General features: G+C 34.2%; 2 protein-coding genes and 1 non-coding gene across 8 annotated transcripts; all 3 read right to left on the bottom strand.

Moving 5' to 3' along the window:
- Positions 1-1,256: 1,256 nt before the first annotated feature.
- Positions 1,257-10,546, bottom strand: LOC108993190. Of its 6 annotated transcripts, none has more exons than XR_001996477.2 (12): positions 9,768-10,546; positions 9,035-9,292; positions 7,855-7,896; positions 7,524-7,766; positions 7,181-7,330; positions 5,294-6,816; positions 4,137-4,216; positions 3,932-4,013; positions 3,731-3,856; positions 3,476-3,572; positions 2,559-2,716; positions 1,257-1,743 (listed from the first exon to the last, which is right to left on the bottom strand). XR_001996477.2 is itself a non-coding variant. In XM_018968003.2 (12 exons), the coding sequence occupies exons 1-12, from the start codon at positions 10,206-10,208 to the stop codon at positions 1,498-1,500; spliced, it is 3,456 nt and encodes a 1,151-aa protein (XP_018823548.1). In that variant the 5' UTR covers positions 10,209-10,544; the 3' UTR covers positions 1,257-1,497. The 6 variants fall into 6 exon arrangements, 5 of the variants coding, with proteins under 5 accessions (XP_018823548.1, XP_018823550.1, XP_018823551.1 ...); XM_018968003.2 differs by having other exon boundaries at positions 3,476-3,582; positions 9,768-10,544; XM_018968005.2 differs by lacking the exon at positions 7,855-7,896 and having other exon boundaries at positions 3,476-3,582; positions 9,768-10,544.
- Positions 10,547-12,566: 2,020 nt separating this feature from the next.
- Positions 12,567-16,867, bottom strand: LOC108993241. The gene is made up of 6 exons (XM_018968088.2): positions 16,766-16,867; positions 16,319-16,461; positions 15,051-15,211; positions 14,186-14,272; positions 13,698-13,856; positions 12,567-12,850 (listed from the first exon to the last, which is right to left on the bottom strand). The coding sequence occupies exons 2-6, from the start codon at positions 16,446-16,448 to the stop codon at positions 12,752-12,754; spliced, it is 636 nt and encodes a 211-aa protein (XP_018823633.1). The 5' UTR covers positions 16,449-16,461; positions 16,766-16,867; the 3' UTR covers positions 12,567-12,751.
- A 4,578-nt stretch (positions 16,868-21,445) lies between these two features.
- LOC118344767 lies at positions 21,446-21,575 on the bottom strand. The gene has a single exon (XR_004798518.1). It is a non-coding gene; the product is annotated as a small nucleolar RNA snoR80 (small nucleolar RNA).
- Positions 21,576-23,185: the final 1,610 nt, after the last annotated feature.

Genomic DNA, 23,185 nt, shown 5'->3' with positions numbered 1-23,185 from the left:
ATAAAAAAATATCAATACACTAATAGTCACTTCTTTAATCAGTAAGCAATTTTTAAAAAAAAAAAAAAAAATTAAATACGATCAAAATAATGAGAAAAAATATGAAGGCATACTAGCATTATCCGTAAAAGAAATCCCCCCTCGGTATGTCTGAAAGAGTGACATGAGAAGAAGAATGAGGAAAAAGAATGTCATATCCAAATAGTTTGAAGAGGTAAAAGGTAATTTTAGAGGAGATCGAGTAAGAGGTATGAATTCAGAGAGCTCAGGACTCGGTCAACCAACTTGTGAGCTATGGAGTATGCTGAGTGAGAAATCTTCTGAGCTGTCTGGAAAGAGAAGATCAAAAGTAGGATTGCATAGATGTATGAGATTATAGAATAGACCCCCCCCCAAAATCTCCTTGGGTCAAAGATTGATGTTGTAGAATGGAGATTATATGACTCTTTCTCTATGACAATTTCCTCTGGTTTCAATAACCATACATGTGAAATGATGAGCTAAGAGTTTCCTTTATAACCAAAGTTTTGATTGAGATCATGGAAATCTTGAGACCATAATCACTCCAACAAACACACAAATTGATAGGATTTTGTATTCCTTTATAATTAGTGACTCGACTGTCACATCAATGGTGTGACTCGGAACGATTTGCAAGACTCAAAAATATAAACTTCGTACAAATTGCATATTGTAGTTATCATTGTAATATGAATTAACATCCTAAATTATTACATGTTTTGACGAAAAATAAATAAACGGTTGGTGAAGAATAAAAGTGTAATTCAACTATAAATCCCAACTCGATTCCTGTTGAATAAAAATTAAACGATTAGAGCTCCGATTTCCCCGTTGAAGTTGACTTATTTAGACCCCTAAATTAAAAGCCCTTCAAATACATAGTGGTAAAGAGTACATAACTATCCCCTAATCAACTTCTAAGATTTGAAAAACATAACATCAAAGTATTTAAAACATTGCAGTCATATGTTCCTACTGACACCATTACTTTCACATTAACAACACATAATTATAGAACCAAACATCTCGTATACTTTATACAGTACCAACATACAGTGAGATCTTACCTTGTTTAATAAACACGTTCTGCTCGACTCGTCTCTTGGCAATAGTCCCAGACAGCAAATTATGTTTCAATAAACACATGATTCGAAGCTCAAAGCCAATTTTTTTTTTTTTTCACATTCTCAAATGCCAATAAAAGAAAATTAACATTCACTGTACAATTTCGTGTATGAAAAAAAAAAAAGCCTTATTTTCGTATGATGGTGTATGCTGTACAAAATTTGTACATGATGGACTGATAAAAGAAACACAAATCAAAGAATACAAAAGGAAGCTATTGACTCACTCACAACACTTGCGGCTACTAAACAAATTTCAAAACTATATGGAAATGAGAAGCGAAATAGGGAAGGCCAGATCAAAAAGAATGAAATGAATAGGAAACAAACAAAAACAAGAAACAAAAAGGCTTCACCATTTACATCTTAGGAGCAAGGGAGACATGGATGTTCCTGCATGGATTGCCTTTACCAATGCCACGAAATTGAACAGACTCTCTTCAGAGAACCACCTGATCTTCCATGTTACACAGCCTGAAGCTTTCTTCTCATTGTTGATTGATGCACCCTCCGTGTTGGCTTTGGCAGAGGGGTAGAACTCTGATGCGGTACATTTAAGAGCTAGGGTCACACACCGACTCTCTCTAGCCTCGATGACCTGGAAATGAAGTTAATATGTAAATTAACATCTTTCTCCACACATCCACTTCTCCGGGTAGAAAGAGAGAGAGAAAGACACAGGAAAATCTGTCTGAAGTAACAAAGGAAGGAAAACCACAATGAAAATTGAGCTTGAAGCATAGAGCATATAGACTATTAAAAAGAAATCATCATGTTTGTGATTTACTAAGCATGGTATACATAAGCTTTTGGCTACCATCTATCACATACATCATCCTCCCAATGATGGCTCAACAAGTTTTGTTTCTTCGATTGGTAATGGCTCAACAAGATATTGGCTAACAAAGAGAGAAATAAAAATGAATCCCGACAATCCCCAATAACATGCTTTTTCACAAAAACAGAGAACATGGTATGTCGAACCAGAAACATGGTAGAATCTAAGACTATGGAGAAAAAAAAAAACAATGATTTTTTAGATATCAATTGCAGTAAGTGATGTATGAACCTGGAACATAAACATAAATGTAGGCAAACTAGAAACGAGTCAGCAGAGAAAATAGTGTTCTTGTTAGTTATCAATTAAGGGTCGCGACAATGTTATTCCATTGAAGCCTGAACAGTATATTAACTAAGAATTCAAATCAATGATCACGATGTAAATCTATAAGATGTTTCATCAACAAAAACACACATGCACCACAAACGAAACCAGAAATGCAATCATATAATCATGCAAAAGAAGATCAAGATAATGTTTCTTATCACATGAGGTGAATATGATGTACACAATTTGGCAGAACTAAATGTAGGCAAAATCTTAAGGAAGCCTTCGTAAATTTAGTAAGTTACCATCTCAGATAAGTCAACAATGGAGCAACATGAATCAAGTGAGAAATATGGAGGCAAAGATGAATCCATTGAAAGGGAGCTGAAGTGGATAAGGTCTTCAACACACACAAGCAGATGCCTTCCAATCACAAATAGTGATCTTGAAAGCCATATATCCTCTGTTGCATGTTAAAAGATTAAGCATCACCTAAATTAAGAATATATGCTTGTGCAAAAGAAATCATACAAGTATAAACTTATTTCACAGATATCCACGATCTCTTTAAAAAGTAGGATGTAAATTCAAAAACAAAAAAAATCAAAATTAAGAGTGGATAACTATTCTCTGAAACATAGTGAAATGGGACCGCTAGGTTTCTTTCATGTGCAAAAACAATCCATTCCTCCCTAGAAGGGTGTTTCTCCTGTATACTTCTATGTACTTGGGTTATGCCTTTTGCACTTTTAAAAAAGTTTTCGTTACATATTAAAAAGAAGAGAGAGAGACTTTTATGGAAGGGCTACCAAATACAATCACAGAGGCCAATTCAGCACCTACAACGTGCACAGGAAAATCATCTATTCAAACTGTGTTTTTTCAGGACAAGTTCCAAAACATGCGTGATTTAAGCCTGATCCTTAATGTGTATTATGTTTGTTAATTATTCCAAAAGATTTTAAAAGCCTTCACATATTCTCTTCAAAAATCCTTCCTATTACTATTTTTTTACTAAATAACGTCAATGAATAATGGGCACATAGGAGAATGCCAAGTAAAAAGGGGAGTGGGAACATCAGAAATTCTATAAAAAAAAACTCAATCAGAATTTCTTGCAGCACTCAGAAATCCTCTTTCAATGGATGACTGAACTATCTCACAACATGTTCAGGTACATTCCCATACATCATAACCAAGGTCAACTAATGAGAAGTAAAACCTTCATTGTTGGTACGCCTGAATAGCACCATAGAGTATTGGAAGATGTTCACTTTTGAACCTCCACATATTTGTTTCTCAAGCAATTCAACCTGAACCTGCTCCAAACTGCCATTTAAATTTCCAAAACCAGTCTATTATAACAAAGCAATGGAAAAATGCATATATAAACTACTAATTTTGAAGCTAAACAAATATAACATGGAAAAGTAATGCCAAAGCAAGGTTTGGAACTGTGTTTTACGCCATAAATCACCTTCGTAAAGAACAATGATCATTTTCTGGATGTAAATCAAACACTTTCAAGGTACTAAATAATTGCCTTGACTTCTCAATGCTTCTAGTTATAAACAGGTATGCTGAATCCCTGTCAATGCACAACCTAACCCACAAAAAATAGAGTTTTAGAAAAATTATGGCTTATGTGATTGATAAAAAAGAACAAGAAATCACTAACCTCACAACCTGAAGTCCAACACCAACTGACACCTCTCTAATATCTTCCATTTTATGGCAACCTACTAAACTTAAGATAGCTCCTGCATTAAGCCACTTCAACAGTCATTAGGCTGAAAAACATAGGCACAAGAGTGCACCAAGTAATTGACATTATTTACAAAACAAAAGAAAGTTATTCCTCCTGTAAAGCTTCAAAACCTGACCTGATCCATCACCTGAAATACCAATAAGCAAAACATACAACTTGTGTTCACTGCTCATTACCAGAATCACTTCTCTGCATCTGGAACAAGGAAGATAAATAACATCAGAATAAGAATTTCTATAAGATACACAACTTAATAATTATGGATAGTGTTTAGTTCATTGAAGAGGCCAATATGACAAATATAATAAGTGAAATATATATATATTTATAAGTAAAAGTAACTTTATTGAAGAGAATGAAATAGGCGTTGCCCAAGTACACATGGCGTAATAAGTGAAATGAATAACCTTCAGAGAAACAATATCTTATAGAACAGAATCCAAGTATGTATGAATTAGACAATAGAGATATCAAATTTCTCTAAAGTATACTTACTTATCAAAAAAAAAAAAATTCTCTAAAGTATACTTTAGAGATTCCAAAGCTCCAATGCAGATGTATCTTACTGATCTTTAGAACTTAAGAAGACAGTTTACAGGTGAAAATATAGCACCTGATATTGCCCCATGGAGTACATAAATTATGAGGGTAGTTCTTGGTATCAATTGCAAAATTCTAAAACAAAAGCCATTAACTTGTACCACTGAAGCACCAAATAGATCACCCACAAATCCATCTAATATAAACAGAAATAAGAAAATTAGTAGCTAGAAAATTATGAACTTCAGGAGAATCTTAAGTGCCAAACTTATGCACAATGTTGTTGTAGTTATTAGCATGTACCATGTCCAGTCCTACATACACTCGGCAGAGTCTAGCTATGAATAAATCAACTCTAAACATCAGGACAGAATATAGTAAGATAGAAACAGGAAACATTTATAAAGTTCTCCTAAAAAACAGTACTAACTTTTTTTTATAAGAGATGCATAGGACCACGGAAACTACCATATCAACAAGAATGGTGAAAAAAAAAACCATTAGTAATCATTAACAAAAATTTTAAAAACATGATACTACATGGATTTCCTCTTTTAGTTTTTTGTTTTGTTTTTGCAGGTGTCAGAAAGACCTGCCTAGTCCATTCATTTACCTACCATTTTTTTATGAGTATTTTCCTACCATTCATTATTTTTTTTAAAGTATTTTCCTACCATTCATTATATCAGATAATATTTATGTTTATAAGTATTATAACATACTAATATTCACCTTTCTCCATATTTGGACTCTGGCTCAAGTACACAATCACAACACAAATACTGTCGACAAGTTTCATGAATGCTAGATTCTGCAATATTTGTATTGAAAAAATTCTCAATAAAATCAGCACTCCAAGAAGATGAGCACCAAGACCCTGGAAATTTATAAGAATCATCAATTGGTCGGGCTACATTTGCTTTTCTCCACATCTCTTCCATATGAATAACTTCCTGGAATTCGCTGGCATATGAAATTTGTTTCCCTTGCTCATTTTCTATTGCAGCTCCATGAACTCCACAAATATCCAAATTGCCATCTGATTTGAATGACGATTCTGTCCCACCAACCACATTATTCTCCCCTAGTAGTGGAATTACTTTTTTCTTCAATTTCCTTTGGCTTTTTCTCTTCTCAAAACAATCAGCCTCTTGGTTGACATAACAAGCAATTTGATCATCAAGAGTATCAGCAGCAGGAAAATCATTGCAATGTGATTGCAAGAACCGTTCTGAATTTGAAAATTTGTGCATACTAGAGGTCTGGTCAACAAAAGAACAAGACGTGCCATTTTCTCTTACATGAGGAATTTCAGGACTTAGGTGGTCAAAATCCTCCTCAACATCAAAAGAAAATGAGTGGCCTTCAGCACTTCTAGCATAAGCTTCATTCAGCGGCTTATCAACTGCAACTATTGATTCACGGAAATCACCATCACTACAGCTGGTATTACTATCAGATGATGCTGGCGAATAAGACTCTGCAGATAGTTGCAAAGTTTCTTCGACTAAGTTGTGGCGACGATGTAGAATGTCCTCTTGATAATGAGGGGGAGATGCAGGGAAAGGAGAGGGTGAATGAGACACTAACATATCATCAGTGGCTGGTAATGGTGACATGATGACATTTTCAAACACCCCATGAACACCTTGGACAGCAAAGATATCGGGGTGTGAACTTTTAGCTTGCAGAGAAATAGTAGTAATCCCGTCATGTGAATAAGATTTTGGGTGCTCCTCTTTCAGATCAATTCTCCCCATTCCAGCCAAAGAAAACCGACTACTATTCCCCAGGAAACTAACTTGACTAAAGTATGGGTTAGCAGGCAAACCAGTAGACATATCTGCAAAGGAATTATCAGATTCTAAAACATTTGTACTACTATCATCTCCAGAAGCTTGGACAGAGTCAGAAACATATCTCGAACTATCACCCAGATACCATTTGCTTGGCTTTCCTTTCGTATAATTCTCTTTTTCGTTATGCAATGTTGCCCCATAAGATTTAGTTCTTTCCACAAAATTCTCAGAAGCATGATCCATCCACACCCTTAACTCCCGTAACCAAAGAACAGAACGCTCTTTCTTCATGAGTTCAACTCTGTTCATTAAATCAACAATTTCAGCTTCGGCATCGGACATGACAGCCTCTTCTCTGCTCTGAATATCAACATCACATGATACAGACTCTTGGTCAGAACATATATATGTGTTCTCTTCTTCCTTTTCAATAGAAGCAAGGCGAGATGCCTTTTTCTGTAAAACATAACAACATGAGATGACGGCCTACATCAATACTAATACAGAAGAAGCATAAGCAACATACCAGTGCCAAAATTTTAAAGATATGGAAAAAAATATTAAACTAAAAAAAAGCTGCATGCTTAAGAATTGAGATGTGGGGCAAATGCAATTTATCCCATTGAACTTCTTTAATGGGGGAAGAAGAGCAGGGTCAAGCATCACTTAATTTTTTATATTAAAGGTTAAAAAATAAGCACCTTTAAAATAAAAGTTTAATGTGATCCATTGAAACCCAAATCTCATTGTGTCTTGAAACAAGTCTTTAAAACCCAATGATTGATTTGCACAGATCCTCGTTAAATTTATAAATTCATACCCGTCTTCGGCAAATACTCCCATCTTCTATAGCTTCATCTTTTGCAGGAGAATAAAATCCAAAGGTGGCAGGTCGCTTCTGCCTGCTGGCAATGATAATTTGACGTTTCCAGAACTCTCTGGTGCTGATGTGCTTATCATCTAACTTCAACTAATCAGCATACAATAGCAGGGGCAACGGAATAGTGAGTTTAGCAGGGGTGCAAAATTGAGGAAAGAAGCATGAAATGCTTGCTATAAACATTATGATTCATTAATTCCACCGAACACGACAACATAGTATATCAAAGTTCAAAAGCAACAAGAACAAGTCGCAAAAGATAAATCTATAAACTATGTCTTACTTTATCTAAATGATTGAAAAAGCTGAATACTTGGGCTCTATACCATCGGGCACAACATAATGGATTTCCTTCCAACCATAGGCTTCGTAGAGAGGGAAGGCACCCAAGGAACTCTAACTCTGAAAAATTGGAAATTACATTGTAGGAAACATCAAGCCCTTCAAGTGACTTCAGGTTCTCAATCCCATGCAATGTCGCTAGAGCATTGTTCCTCAAAACAAGTTTAACAATACGACAGGAGACCTGCATAGTCCAAATCATTGGTAAATGAGTCCAGAGCTAATTCCTAAATTAAAAATGTAAAGCAAAAGGCATACTAGCTGGCACTCACACCATAAAGCTCAATGCATAGCACCATCGGTAGCTTTCCAAGCTAAAAATAAAATGATGTAAAAATCCAGCAAAGTAAAATAAAATTAAACCTCGGAAGTTATTAACATTCCTAGATTTTTCATAAGTAATAAGACTTCATTAAAAGCCACAATCCAAGTACACAGGAAGTATGCAAGAAATACACCTATCTAGAAGGGGATAAAGATACAAGAAAATCATGAAAGTTAAGCCAATTAAAGTCTATTGAAGCTGTCCGACGGAAGAAAGTATTGATGAATTAGCATTTCAAGATAAAAGTTGATAATCTAATACTATAGAAACGGAATTTTGGTCTCACGCCATGCAACAAAAAATTAAAAAAAAAAAACATAGTCGTGTGAGCAGAACATCTTTAGCATAACCAATGGGCTAGTGATGCATGAGGACCAACACGATACACAAATACCAAGATTAAGGTCCCAAAATTATCCTTGTCATCAAGGCGTCGATAGAGTTTAACCATAGATCCCAAGCATTCAAACAGCTTTAAAAATAGTATGGAGTAAAGTTAAGAAACAGCAGATTAGTGAAATGCAAAATGCATTAAGCATGATGCTGCAGCTGTGGTTAATTACTTAATAGAGCTCTACTAAAGAACTCAAAATAGGTTCCATCCTCATAACTACAACAAGCCTAATTCAGTTCAAGCTCCACACACTAAGCAAATTTCCCTTTCCTGCACGTCAACTACCCTGGAAGAAGCCTTAGTCAATGTCCTAGAGTTCAAATTTTCACTTCCTCACTTGGTTGCCAAAATAGTCCGAATAAGCTTTTTCTGTTCTTTTTCCCTTCTCTTAGATTGAAATAGCCTACAAGAACTTCTAGATGAATCAAGCTTTAGTCTTCCACAAATGAATTTTCCATTTGCAACTATAATCTTGAATAACTAGCTAAAAGTAATCCTGAAACCCAAACACTCAAGATGAGTAGATATGGGCTAGAGCACCTTGTGAACTCTAAACAATATATAAACAGAAATATATATATATATATGTATGTATGTATGTATGTATGTATGTAGAAGCAGACCTCTTTGATCAAGAATTTTACGGGCAACGAGTTGTAGAAATGACCTAAAAATGTAATTTCAGGCTATGAATTCTTTTTTTTACACAAGTCAATTACTCTTAAGTAACTACCTCATTGAAGTATGTAATCGATCTTAGGTGATTAAAACCAAGATCCAGGTGCTTCAATTTGGCACACTTGCGAAGATTATCCACTTTCGCAAACTTGTTCCGGCTAAGATCAAGAGTTTCAACAGCAGGAAGAAGTTGCAAAGACTCGTCCATGAGAATCAAGCCATTACAAGCACATGAAACAAAGGACAACCGGTTCCATTGAGGAGAGCCCTTTATCTCGGCAATTCTGCTCGCAAAAACATGCCGTAGAGCATCCTAAATTACATGCAAGTTCAAAGAAAAAATAATTAGCCCTAATCGCCCAGCCGATTAACAATATCATTAAATTCACGTATCAGGCGAAAAAAAAGGTTGAATTCAAAAAGAGAAAACTTTCACTCCACATTTACACAACTGAAAAGTAAATTGGTAGCATTAAATTTTACTGAAATAATTGCGTCTTTAAATCACTGATAAAAAACTTGGAAAGTATAAACTCCAAAAACTTCAGCATCTGAAATTCATACTTTTCACTTACAGGTACCAATAAGCAAAACAGATGTCAAAAAGAGAGATTAAATTCGAGTTAATAGCCGTCACGTTTAGTTTCATTCCAAAACCAAGCTCAAAAGCATTTCAATGAATCATTGCATAGTATATAAGAAATCTAATTCCCGAATCCAAATTCCGTTGTACTTATTACTTTTCCATTCCGTAACTCTCAAGCAAGAATGCAAACAAACAAACTCACAGTAGAATTGTGGCATATGATTTTTTCCAAAGTGTGCCTCAGCTCCAACAAGCCTCGGGCAGCGGAGGTGGACAAATCGCAGCCCCTAAGCTCCAGAACCCTCAGCCTCCCGAACGGACGCAAAGAGAGCGGTGTGGGATCCCGAGAAGGCGGCGTAAGAGCCGAGACGACCTTGAGCGAAGGAATCAGGCGGAGAATCCGGCGGAGCTGCTCGAGCGCGCGGTGGTCTCCGAGGTCCGACACGTAGGCGCGGAGGTAGTCGATGGGCGCACCAGCCAGCAGGCTCTCTAGCTCGTTCAGCGCCTCCAGGCGCGACTGTACGTAGTGCAAGCCCGCGGGGTTGAGCTTCAGCACCATGGCACCGTCGAGCAGCGGACCGGCCTGCTCGTCGACGAATTCCACCAGCTTCTCCAGGTACCTATCCCCGGTCACAATCTCCATTCCCCCTCGGCGATCCTTTCCGGACCGAATCTACGGGTTCTATTGAGGAAAATACATAAGGTAGGTAGGTAATCTTCCGTTTAGACTACGTAAATACATGTGTGTGTATATATATATATTCCTATGTAAAGAAACAGAATCTCAGAGAGATAGAGAGAGAGAGAGAGATTAAGAAATGGAGGAATTCTTAGAGAGAGAGAGCGCGAAAGGGGGTTTCGGAGGGATTGGGGAGAGAGAAACGGCCATGGCATTCACGCGGAGATCAGAGAGAGAGAGAGAGAGAGAGGGAGAGAGAGAGAGGGCGAGAGAGAGAAGGGGTATAATGATTGGGGTTCGACTCTGTCGTTTTGGAAATTTGTAATTAACAAAATAGATATGACGAAGACATACGAGGGGAAGACACCTGGCATGGATGTACTGAACGGTTCCGCTGAACCGTTGGCTTTTCCGGTTCATCCCGATCGATTGTCGGTAGTCGAAGACGTATAGGAAACCATCGAACTGTTAGGAACACTCGTTACATTTTTTTCATGAATTAAAATGTTTGTTACATGATTGACCTTTCGTGATATGGGTTTGGATTCAATGTTAGTGAAAATTGCACCTATTAAATACAAGTCATCTACCTTAGGTATGAACATGTAACATGCATCCAATGGCTGAACCCAACGTCCTCAAAATTACAGATTTGGATCCCTCGAATTTTATGAATTTTAGACTTAAAAGTAGAGATTCTAAATTCGGATCTTTCAAGTGAATTTTTTTTACAACATTTAATACTCAAATAAATATTATACAATGGGAATTGAGAAATGATTTAAATATAAAGAGATCCATCTAAAAATCTTATCCAAATTTTAAGACTTCAAATAAAAAATAGATTAATACAAAAAGTATATTGTATATAGCTCCAAAGAGATTATATAAAAATAAATCTATAAACTGACATGATTTCATATAATACGTTAGATCTACTTTATAATAAAAATAATTTTACAATTTAACATACCATATCTAACCATATCAATTTATGATTTTATTTTAAATCCAAAATCTACGTCAACATGTAATTGAAATATTATTGGAAGAGTGTGTTGCATCTGTATTTGCGGGAAAAAAAGGAAAAAGGTAAGAAATTGGACTGAAATTATTTTGGCTGTCATCTTCAATCAGTAATTGTTTTTTCTTGGCCCGTTCGAGATGAGATAAGATGATTAGAGATAGTTTATAAACAATAGTAAAATTATTAATTAAAATTAACTATGAACAGCCCTTCAATCTCAAAGGAGAGCTTGTCATTGTGTAGGTGGAAAGGAAAATATGGAAAATATGAGTCTTCCCTTGTCCTTTCCCAGAAAGACAGTTTTCCACTGCACATCATATTGTCATTATTGTGGAATTCTTGCATATACATTTTCTTTTAGGTTGATGTCTGCTTCCTTGAATATTCGATTCAAAATATTCTGATTTTTAGGAAAAAAAAAACATAATTAATTTTTGAAAGCGCTTGGATTTTTGAAAGTGGATAGGAAGAATGAAAAGTTGTTAGATAAAAAGGTTTTAAAATGTGTTTTGTATTAAATTATGTGTAAATGTATTAAGGATATATCACTCAAGATCCACCTCATTCAAAGGGATAGAGCACAACCGAAGTCTTCTCCTTATTTATAGGGTCAATTAGTCAAATGTATTATTATAAAGGCTTGATTACAGGAATCTATTATATATTAGGAATGAGTTTCCTTAAAGGCAGGCAAGGTTTCCTTGTATTCCTCTTGTAATTGTTTCTATATAAACCAACTCTCTCTCTCTCAACGTACAGGACTTTGTTTTAAAATGGATAAATAAAATAAAAAGTTGTTTAGATATAATCTTTTTAATCGAAACATCTTTTTTGAAGCATTGATTAAAATAATCTACTCTATATTTTGTTGTTTTGACTCGAATTTTCATTGAAAAACAAAAAAAAAGAGGCTAAACTTTTAACTTTTGGCTAAAAAATGGAAGAGTAAAACTAGAAAATGAATGGAAAAGTAAGAGAAAATAATAATGCATGCCTTACTTAAAGATGTCTTACTTTCATGGAGTAGAAGACTTTTCTCCCTCTGAATTTATAATTAAGATGTTGTTGGAGCAAGTGCTTCTATTTCTTTCATCTTTCCCCCTAAGAAAAGGGACTGAACCAAGTCCCTTCCATATTAGTTGGGGAATCAAAAGTCTACTGAGGAAGAAAGAAACTATATCCACCAGGCAAGTGAGAACTTGAACAATTTTTTCCATTCTATGAAGCTAACTTGCACCCTCAATCTTCCTAAATGGCCCCTTTAAAACATTGCTAAATCATATAAATAGTAATACTTCAATAGCTCGAGGTTTCTGGCCTCTCGAAAGACATTCACTATCGTAAAAGCGATTTTGCATTAACATATCCTGTTATATATCTTTAAGAAAACATCTATGATATTGATCTAACTACTCTGTATAGCATAGAGTTGTACATAAATTACTGTGGTTATGTTTTAGTGACATGTATGAGAGGGTACTTAATTAACCTGCTCACCCCTGGATAGGCGTCTCTTCTCTTCCTCAACTTGTTCAAGCAATGCTTCTATCTCTGCTTCTGTCAGGCCATCTAACCTCTTCTGCAAAAATGCCAATCCAGTATTAGGGACAAACATAATGGCAAAAAACTCCACACGAATCGTTAAAAAAAGCTGCATCACACAAGATCCATTTATTTCAGTAGAAAAGGAAATCAAGAGTAACCATTGCTGAAGGTTGTTAGATTGATAGTCATCAAAATATATTACTGAAGGTCTTTCAAGACGAGTTAAATGGAGCTGGAGAATATATATCCTGTTCAGTGTCAGTTCCAAAATAATGAGGAAAACATGTTCCCATTCTAATGAAGAGGTGCAGCATGATCATAATTAGAGCACTTAAGCAGCTGAGCTGTTAAGACAAACCCGATGGAAACCTTTTTCCAATTAGATTTTTCCAATTATCACCGAAATCATTAGTAAATTCTAGTTTCCTGTAACATGAAGCGAATTCCTAAAAATAGGATTGAGACTTCACAAAAGAAAAAAAGGAATAGATACAAGACAGTTCTGGACACAATGCCTGTATAATTACAAACATTTGCATAGTACTACAACATCTCGGTGACCTCCACATCACACAGCAGGATAAGTATCAACCATATGCAATAACTTTTTTTTACTACATAAGAAGTTGGACCATCCATAAGAAAACTATCAATCAAAGTATCAAGGTATCATATTGAGAAAGCATTGGACTTCACAATATATATTTACAATCATTTTCAATTGAAAATATAAGTGGGAACCAGGGAAACTAAAAAGGAAATTAGGAATATATTAGTGGCAGATAAGAACCATTGTTTTGATCAAGATTATGCTAAAAGTACGAAGAAAATAAATCTTTTTTTTTTTTATAAGAACAAAATAAATCTAAAGAAAGTAATACCTCCATGACTTTGTATTCATAGTCTCGTAATTGTTGTGCATATGTCATTTCTTTGTTTGAAACTCTAAATATATATGTTGAAATCCAACCAACTGTTAGGCCCAAAACCAGTACCAGCTGAACTACATTCCCTGCTTGCAGAGGATCAACTCCTACAAACTGCACATGAAATCATGACAGGAACAATTACATGGATGGACGACCAGTGAATCACCTTGATGCATTGAATTTATTACTGATGGCATAACTTTTAATATATATGAGAAAAAATAATGTGAAAATATCATTAATGGGCATAATTATGAGAAGAAGTCACTATTTTTCTTTTACATTCTTAAATATATTACTTGATGATTTTCCGACAATGTTCCAACATATCTAACAATATTATATTCCTTCACTATATAGCTAGAGTGTAAAAAAAAAAAAAAGAAATAGGCATCAAGTGTACCAAAAAGTTTAAATGATTACATAAGAGAGCCTAATACCTCCAATCCAGTTTTCAAGCCAATGCCCAGGACAGTAACTCCGAGTCCAATTAGTAAAACATCCTTCCTCGTGTAACCAAATGGTGTCTGCTCTAGAAACAAGAAGAAGTTATGAAAGAAGTTACTGAAATGCCTTTTATTTTCTTTTTCTCTTCTTGGACTGCTATGAGTCTGATAATAGCATCCAAATTAATGAATTCTGAAATCCAACAGTCATAACTTCAAATGATAAGCTGTTTCTTTCTTTTGCTAGTGTATGTGTGTGTGATGAAGTCTACTGCTCTCAGTTATGCTTCCTTACAAGGAACCCAAAGAAACTCTGTAGCATTAAACACAGCCAAGGGGACAGCATATGACCAAAGGCGTACCATTAGGCAACTGCTATGAGCAAACTGAAAGGACCACTCGTTAACCAATTCACTTTTGAAACAAGATATAAACTTTGTAAAGCAAAGAAGAAGCAAACAGGCAAAATGATCATAAAATACTGCTCTCAGTTATGCTTCATTCTAACTTAAGGATTCCAAAGAAACTCTAGCATTAAACAGAGCCACGGACACAGCATGGGACCCAAGGTGTACCACTAGGTAGACATTATCAGCAAACTGAAAGGATTGCCCATTAATGAAATTCGCTTTTGAGTCAAAATGTATTAAAGTCTGAATTTTTGTTTTAAGGTTAACCATTTGGGTTTAACCCATAGCATGACTTGATGTATCATCTCCTTTTTGAATAAAATGGAATTAAATAGAAACAAAATAAAGCGAGTATCAAGCATTTAAAGACCAATATGTGATTACGAGTAAATAGATCTTATTAGTTCCTCCATACACAAAATCATTCACTAGTCCTTGCTTGTACATACCTTGGCCTGATCAGAGGAGTCATTGTCACTACCACTGGAGTTTGAAGAAGGGCTGCTTCTGGGGATGGTAAGGATCAGTTTTTTTGACAGTACGCGATTGGATCCATTTGCCAGAAAAATAGGACTCTCCTTCCTATATAAGCTTTGACTAATAAGTCGTCCTTGTTCAATAAAAACATATAGAATCATCAAATTGAGGACATAGTTATATAAGCAATGAACTCTGATTTATATAAAGCCTTATAACTGCACCACGAAGGCTTCTTGTAAAAAAATTACCTATAAATGAATAAAAAAAAGTAGTAATGATAATCGGAGACTCGTTGGGAAACTTGTCTATATTATTGTGACATGACCAGATATCGCAGCGGACTAATAGTCAACAGATGACTAATGATGATAGTTGAGCATCACGTGTCAAAACATGTATCCTATTTTATGGCTGTCATAATTTTTATATGTCAAGCATCCAGCTTTATTGTCAGTTAAGCATTTGATTACATAAGAGAAAATAATTTTTCAAAGCATAATTCTTGCCTCATCCTTATGATTCAAACTTCAATAAAGAGCCCGGATCAAATCTAACGGTAAGAAGGTTGTAACTGCACCTTTGAAAATTGCCATAACAAGCCATGTAAACAACCACTATCACTACAGTTGCTTGCACCATGACATTTCCAACGGTATGAGGACATTATTATATGGGTTCCAAAAACTCTTCCCAGGTAAGATTATAGTTGGGAAGAAAGAGAAACTTTAACTAAAACCTTAAATTGTTTTTAAACTTGTACCAAGGTGAGAGTTGATGAAGGGACATAGATAATGGTGTAAGAATGTATTCGGAATAAAGAATACATTGATAATATATAAATATGAGAAACAGCTAAATTACAACTAAAATTCAATGATACTCAAAGAGGATTCAAGAAGACAAAATAATAATAATAATAATAACTTATATATATAAAGTTATGCTTATCTTCATTCATCTATAACTGCCGCTCAGATTTGCTCATCCCAAATTCTAACATGTTGGTACAAAACTTGTGGTTGTGGTAGAGAAAATAAGCCAGCTATAAGGCTTACAAATGAAAACAACCCACGACTCAAGAACAGTTATAGATTTTTTTTCCTAGTAGATCAATTTAGAGCTCAATCGATCCAGTTAGTCACTTTCAAAAACAAAAAATCCTATTAGAATAATCCAAACTTCTTCATGATACGCATCTGACGAAAGTTAAAGCAAAGCAAAGAAACAACCAACTGACCTCTCACCAAACCTTCAAAAGCTCTCGCCCTCGGCTGAGAAAATGGAAGAGCGGCAAAACCCACAAAGGAAACCACTCCCCTTTTGCATAAGATGCTGCAATTCATATTTCCATGAGGAATAGCAGCCATTCCTGCGTATATTCTTCACAGCACACAAACAGAAACCAAATTAAAACACATAAAAAGAAACTAGCACATCAAGGCATTTTGTGGGGGAGTTAAATTGAAGTTAATTTCTTTACAAGGAATGTTTCTATGAATCAAGCACAGGCATAGCCCAGGTGCCAGACCACTGATTTTTAGTAAAACAATTTTTTTTCATGTTATAGTTTTCTATCGTTCACTGTCCCCATACTGCGAAGATAAGCATTATCTATGACTAATTTCAAGGTGGTGAAAAAGAAGCGTAAATTTGCAACAAGGAGAGGAAGGAGGAGATGGAGTACCTGGAAGCGGGAGCTCTTGGTGGGGTGGAGACCGTTAATGGATAGATGGTTGTGGCCTTCCAAACCAGAGGTACTAATCTCAGTCGTCGAGAAAAAAAAAAAAAAATCTTTCTGAATGGTGGAGTCTCGACAAAATTGGGTCCTACTTTTTTTTTATTTTTTATCGAAATAACATTTTAAGACTTAAAAATGATATTTGCAATATTCATAAATATCTTAACAGTGACGACGTGACGTTAAATTATCTGTAAGCAAAAATAATAAATTATTTTTAATTATTTTTTATGTAAATTTAATATCACATAAAAAATAATTAAAAAAATATATTTTATTTTAAAAAAATAAGTTTTACAGTTGAAGAATAAGCAAATCTTACACATTTATTTTGAAAAAAATGCAAATATGATATATACATAAAAAAAACCTATTTTTTAATTATAAAATTCACTATTTTTTAAAAGAAATGCATATAACTTACATATCTTAGGATTATTTTAACAAATAATAAATTATTTGTTAATTATTTAATTTTACATAATTTTAAAAAATTGTCAAATTTGAAACAAGAAAACCTATTTTTTAATGGAAAGTCTAACTATTTTTTAAAAAAATGCACAGACTTATTAAGATGGTATATAATATTATTCAATCTTTTCTGTATGCACCTTGGCGTAATTTTTAAAAAGAGAAGTATTACATATATGAAGAAATTATAAAATTTATAAAATGAGATGATTTCATATAATATATTAGATAAACTTTACAATAAAAATAAAGTAAAGGAATAATATTTAAAAAAATAAAAACATTTCCCCAGCCGGGATTCGAACCCGGATTCTATAACATACTTAGAACTGGCATTAGTGCTACGGTGGAACGAAAAATGAGCAGCAATTTATAAATATATTTACAAAAATTGACGTAGCTACGTCCACCGCTGTTAGGCATAATTATTATGTTTTTTTGGTTTTTTTTATATGTATTTTTTAATACTTTTAAATATTTTTAAAAAATTAAAATATTATTAAAAAATATTTCTTTAATTATTAAGTAAAAAAATAAAAAATTCCAACTATACAGAGCGGTAACCATAGTAAGAGTATCATTTTCCTATATTTAATAAGTCAAACATATGATTTTTACATGTATTTTTTAATATTTTTAAATATCTTTTAAAGAATTATAATATTATTAAAAAATATTTTCTTAATCATTAAATTAAAAAAATTAAAAAATTAAAAATTCTAACGGTAATAGAGCGGTAAGCCGGTAACCATAGTAAAAGTATCATTTTTCTATATGGGTGCGGCTACAATGCCGCCCCATGTTGACCGCTGGGCATAACTTTTTTTTTTTTTTTTTTTTTTTTTTCATATTTACATTTAAATATATTTAAAAAAATACAAATACATTTAAAATCACTTCCTTAATCACTAAGTAAAAAAAAAAAAAAAGACAAGCGGTCAAATAAAATGGGTAAAGTGGGGAGGCAAAGTAGTGTTTTCATTTTCTATATTTAATAAGTCAATATTTTTATAAAAAAAAATATAATAAGTCAAACACATGGAATAGTAATAAAATTAATTTCCGCTGCCGGGATTCGAACCCGGATTCAGAACATAGTTCGCTTTACCCTTGTGCTACAGCGGACTCTAGGAGAGCTCTCACTGTATCTTTTTATTTCGACCAAGTATAGTTACTACTGTTTCTTAACTCAATGAATTAGATCGAGGGGTCTCTCTAGAAAAATCCTCTTCATTCTCTTAAAACTCTCTAAAAATTCAGATCAAATGAAAGGCGGTGGGAGCTTCGGCTCCTCCCCTCTTTCTCCCTTCCCTCCCCCTTTTCGTATGTCCATTTTATTTTTTGTATAGTATTTTTTTAGTTTTTTTTTATTTAGTTTTTCATATCAAATAAGGGAGGATCGTTGTTCAAGTCTTTCCAGTCGTCACCCTCCTACACGCGCCCCACCGGGATGATGCCCAGCCGCCAATCTTCAAGACCACCAAATATGACGTTCATCAGAATGGAGCGTAGCCAGCATGCGCGGGACAAAGCTTCGGATCTCGTAGACGCGTGCCCATCACATGTCACCGTGAAGCCCTCTGCTGCAGCCACGCTTGGCTTCTCTGGACTACCTGACTCCAAGGCTTCCAAGATTGACCGCTAGTTTTCCTCTCCGAGTGACTAGTACCCTACACGTGCCACTGTCGAAGCATCGTGCACTGTTCATTTGTTTTGTTTTTTTGTTTCTTTGTTGTTCTTTTCCAGTATTTTGTTGTTGTTTGTTTTTATGTTCTTCTGTTCTTTTGTTGACCCGAGCGAGGTGTTGAGCCTTTGAATCGGACGCAATCTAAAGCAAGAGCTATTCAAGAGTGGGGGGCAATGTTATGACCCGTGATATCGTGCGACCAGTGCTCGCATGTAGGTGCTACCTGTGTAGTGGAGGTTGTTGTGTCCGTGCGTGAGCTGGATGCTAGTGTCGTAAGGGCTCGTGATTCCGATGCTTGCGTGGGCATGACGTTCGGGTCACACTGAGGCTTGTGGTCACACCTAGGCTTGTGATAAATACATAACACTTTTTACAACACATGTAATAAAATAAGGGTATTTTTCTAAAATGATGTTAGTTTTATAAGGTATTTTATAAAAATATTCATCCTTTTAAAATATTGTTGTATAAAGTGTTGTGTGTTTATCATTTTTCTTAATAAAATAGGAATAGGCTATTGGTTTTAGTGTTCATAGTAGTATCTCGTACCTTTCCTCCCTAGGAGGATAGAGGGGCCTTCAAGTTCTGTTTACAAAATGCTTTCTCTGTTAAGAGAGAGTTTATCGAGAAGTTAAGACAATGTCCGCTACAATGAAATTTATGTGTGGGGAAGCCCCAGAGCTTATGCGTAGTTTGGTTTATAATTTGAATTTTCTCATGTATTGATAAGTCACAGTTATAACTTCGATTCATTAATGAAATGAGACTATTTCATAAATAAATAAATAAATAAAAACTCAATGAATTAAAATTAAAACTTGGTTAAAGGTATGCTGAGTAGTGTATAAACTTGGAGAGAAGAATTGATTCCCATTAATTAAATAAATGAATTTACATAGAAATATATATTTTATAATTTACAATGAAATTTTATAAAAGTAAACTCACAAGCTGATATGGTTTCATAAGATTCGTTAGATCTATTTTATAATAAAAATAACTTTAAAATATGAAATACTACGTTAAATCTCATAAGTTTAGAAGTTTATTTATATTCAAATTTTTTGTTGCTTAAACATTATAAATTAGTGAAATAGAGGCGATAATATTATTTACACGTGAATTGTATGCGATCCAATGAAACAACGCCATAAATTGAATCCCTATCATCGGCGCGAGCATAATAGCACATAGGATTTGGACCCTATCTCTCAAATAAGAATGATATCCTCGTGAGTCGTAATTTAAGGCCTTATTTCGATTGGTAACTTATCACAATTTATTATTATAATTTTTAAAATTTTTAAATAAAATATAAAAAATAATTTAATTTTTTTAAATATTAAAATAATAATAATATTAAAAAATAATATTTTATAATATTTTATTTTATTATTTATAAATTATCTCGACTCATCTTTAAATTCAAATGAAATCTTAATCTTTAAGTTCAAGTAAGCATGTCCTTGGCTTACCCAATATTAGAGCATTGGCAGCCATTGCCAAGTCTAAAATTTAGTTAGAATGTTGTATTTTGGCTATAACATAGATTTATAGTTAAAGTAGTCCACATTGGACTAGCTATCTTAAAGTCTAAATAATAATAAAATATTAAATATTTTAATAATATTTTTTTTAATATTTTACAAATTTAATTAATAACTTTATTAAAAAATAAAATTATTATTTTTCAATTATTTTTTCCCTCAACCTAATTATTCAATAAATATATTTTGTAAACCATTCACCCAACAATCACATAAACAAACATACCAACATTTCTTCTACCCATAAAAACAGTCCACTAAAATTACAAAAACAGTCTATTATTCCATCAAAACAGTCCACTAAAATTACAAAATAGTCCACTAATCCATAAAAACAGTCCACTAAAATTACAAAACAGTCCACTAATCCATCAATGAAGTCCAATAATTACAAAACAGTTCATTGCCATTACAAAACCAGTCCACTAATCCATCAAAACAGTCCAATAATTACAAATCAGTCCACTAAAATTACAAAAACAGTCCACCCTTCCATCAAAACAGTCCACTAATTACAAAACAGCTCACTAAAATTACAAAAACAGTCCACTAATACATCAAAACAGTCCAATAATTACAAAACAGTCCACTAAAATTACAAAAACAGTCCACCCTTCCATCAAAACAGTCCACTAATTACAAAACAGTCCACTAAATTACAAAAACAACAAATATTACATCATCAATTTGTTTGGATAAGCTGGTATGCAAAGAAAGATGTAGAAAAATAGCAAAGAAATCAACTTCTTGTTCTGTTTTGCAAAGAAAAAGAACAACTTTGCAAAACATCAACAAAATTAAACTTCTTGTTCTGTTTTGCAAAGAAGAACAACAAACACATTTTATTCCTCATCTATTTTGCAAAAAACAGAAAAGTAAACTCTGTTTTTGGTTGTGGAGTTAGAAAAGTGTCTTAACAAATAATATATGTGGTGTTTTCGGGATCAAATGGCATTGAAAGAAACCATCGATCGGTATAGCCACAAACGTTATATGTAGCGTCCAAACCATTATCCACATACATATACTACTACATACACACATAAATACACCCTAAAGTATGCTTACATGAAAGGAGAGAGCAAACAATAACAGCAAAGTGATAGAAAAACAAGTATTGTATAGCAAACAAGTATTGTATAGCAAACAAGTATCCTATTCTGATCATTATTATTTAGCAAAGATTGCTGTGTTTTTATGTTGTGGACTCTTTTCACTTCATTAGTCAATATAGGTGCATTACAATGTTCCTATCTACGGGAGTTGTTTGGGGAAGATTTACAAATGCAATAAAAATAATATATGGAATTAGAAACCTAATTTGTACATTAATGGAACTCCTTTTACTAATCCATAAAAACAGGTGTTTTCCCATATGTTTTTAAGGTTTTCTAATGCACCTAAAGTGAAAGTTTACGCAATTAGAGCTGTTTATATTTATGTTTAAAACCTGTTATTGATGAATTCTATCCTCAAATACTTATCTAATTCTATACTTTTTCCCTTTGCAACACTCAACAAAATAACACATTGAACATCAATTATGAAGTAAAAGACCCTGTTAGTTTGGATTCATCCTATGAAAAACAAAGCTGTGCAAAGTAAACGGGATCAAATGACTGAATGAGCTTTTCTACTACCAAAATGACTAGCAAGCAGAGTAAGACACGAGAAAATGGCTATACACGAAAAGTAAACAAACCCAAAAACAACAAATCAGAAACAATGGATTGTAGTTACTGAAAACAGAAAAATATATATATATATATATATATATATATGGGGGCTCAACTCTCAGACTCTGAGAGGAGGTTTGGCTGGACGCGATAATGAACAACTGAAGAAACATAACCATACACAAACTTCAGACAAATCAACAACACCAACTGTAAAAAAATCAGCAACGATAATAACCAACTTACCCAAACAAATTCATACCCATTTCAGAAATTAACAAATTCGTACTCAATACAAAGCTTACCCAAATAAAGCTTACCCAAATCGAGAGAGAGTTCTGTGTTGTTGAGCCAAGCCGAGAGAGAGAGAGAGAGAGAGAGGGGAAATTGCCCAACCGTCGAAGATCAACCCACGAAAGGAGAGAAAATCGATTGAGAAAGAGAGAAGAAGGATCGGAGTTTCAGAAAAAGAAAATGGCAAACGGAGAGAAGAGCGAGAGAGAGAAGCCGCGATGGAGCTGCAAAAATGGAAAGGGTGAGGGAAAGGGGAAAAGACGAGATGCGAAGTCGAGACGAGGGCGGCGAGACGACGGCAGAGAGACGACGGCAAAGAGACGATGGCGAGACGAGGGCGAGACGAGGGCAAAGAGACGAGGGAAAGACGAGGGCAAAGAGACGAGGGAAAGAGATGAGGGCAAATACGAGGGAAATAGAAATCACGAGGGAAAGAGAGCGGAAATAATAAAATAAATGTTTGCTTCTTCAACAGTTACTCGCCAAGTATAGCGAGTGTGAAGATTTTACTGTAGCTAAAGTTAGAAAAATATAGGTTTGCCGAGTTCAATGCCAGAGATTTTAGCTAAATTTCAAATGTAAATTAGACTTGAACTTGGCAATGGCTAGTCCATTGCCAGTGCTCTTAGCACATAGGGTTTCACGCTATCCATTGAGTCTATTGATGATAATTTTTTTTTTTTTTTAAAAC

The sequence above is a fragment of the Juglans regia genome, chromosome 15 (genome assembly GCF_001411555.2).
Source record: "Juglans regia cultivar Chandler chromosome 15, Walnut 2.0, whole genome shotgun sequence".
In the NCBI taxonomy this organism is placed as follows: Eukaryota; Viridiplantae; Streptophyta; class Magnoliopsida; order Fagales; family Juglandaceae; genus Juglans; species Juglans regia.
The sequence above is the reverse complement of the archived record's forward strand: the minus strand, read 5'-3'. Positions and strand labels throughout refer to the sequence as shown.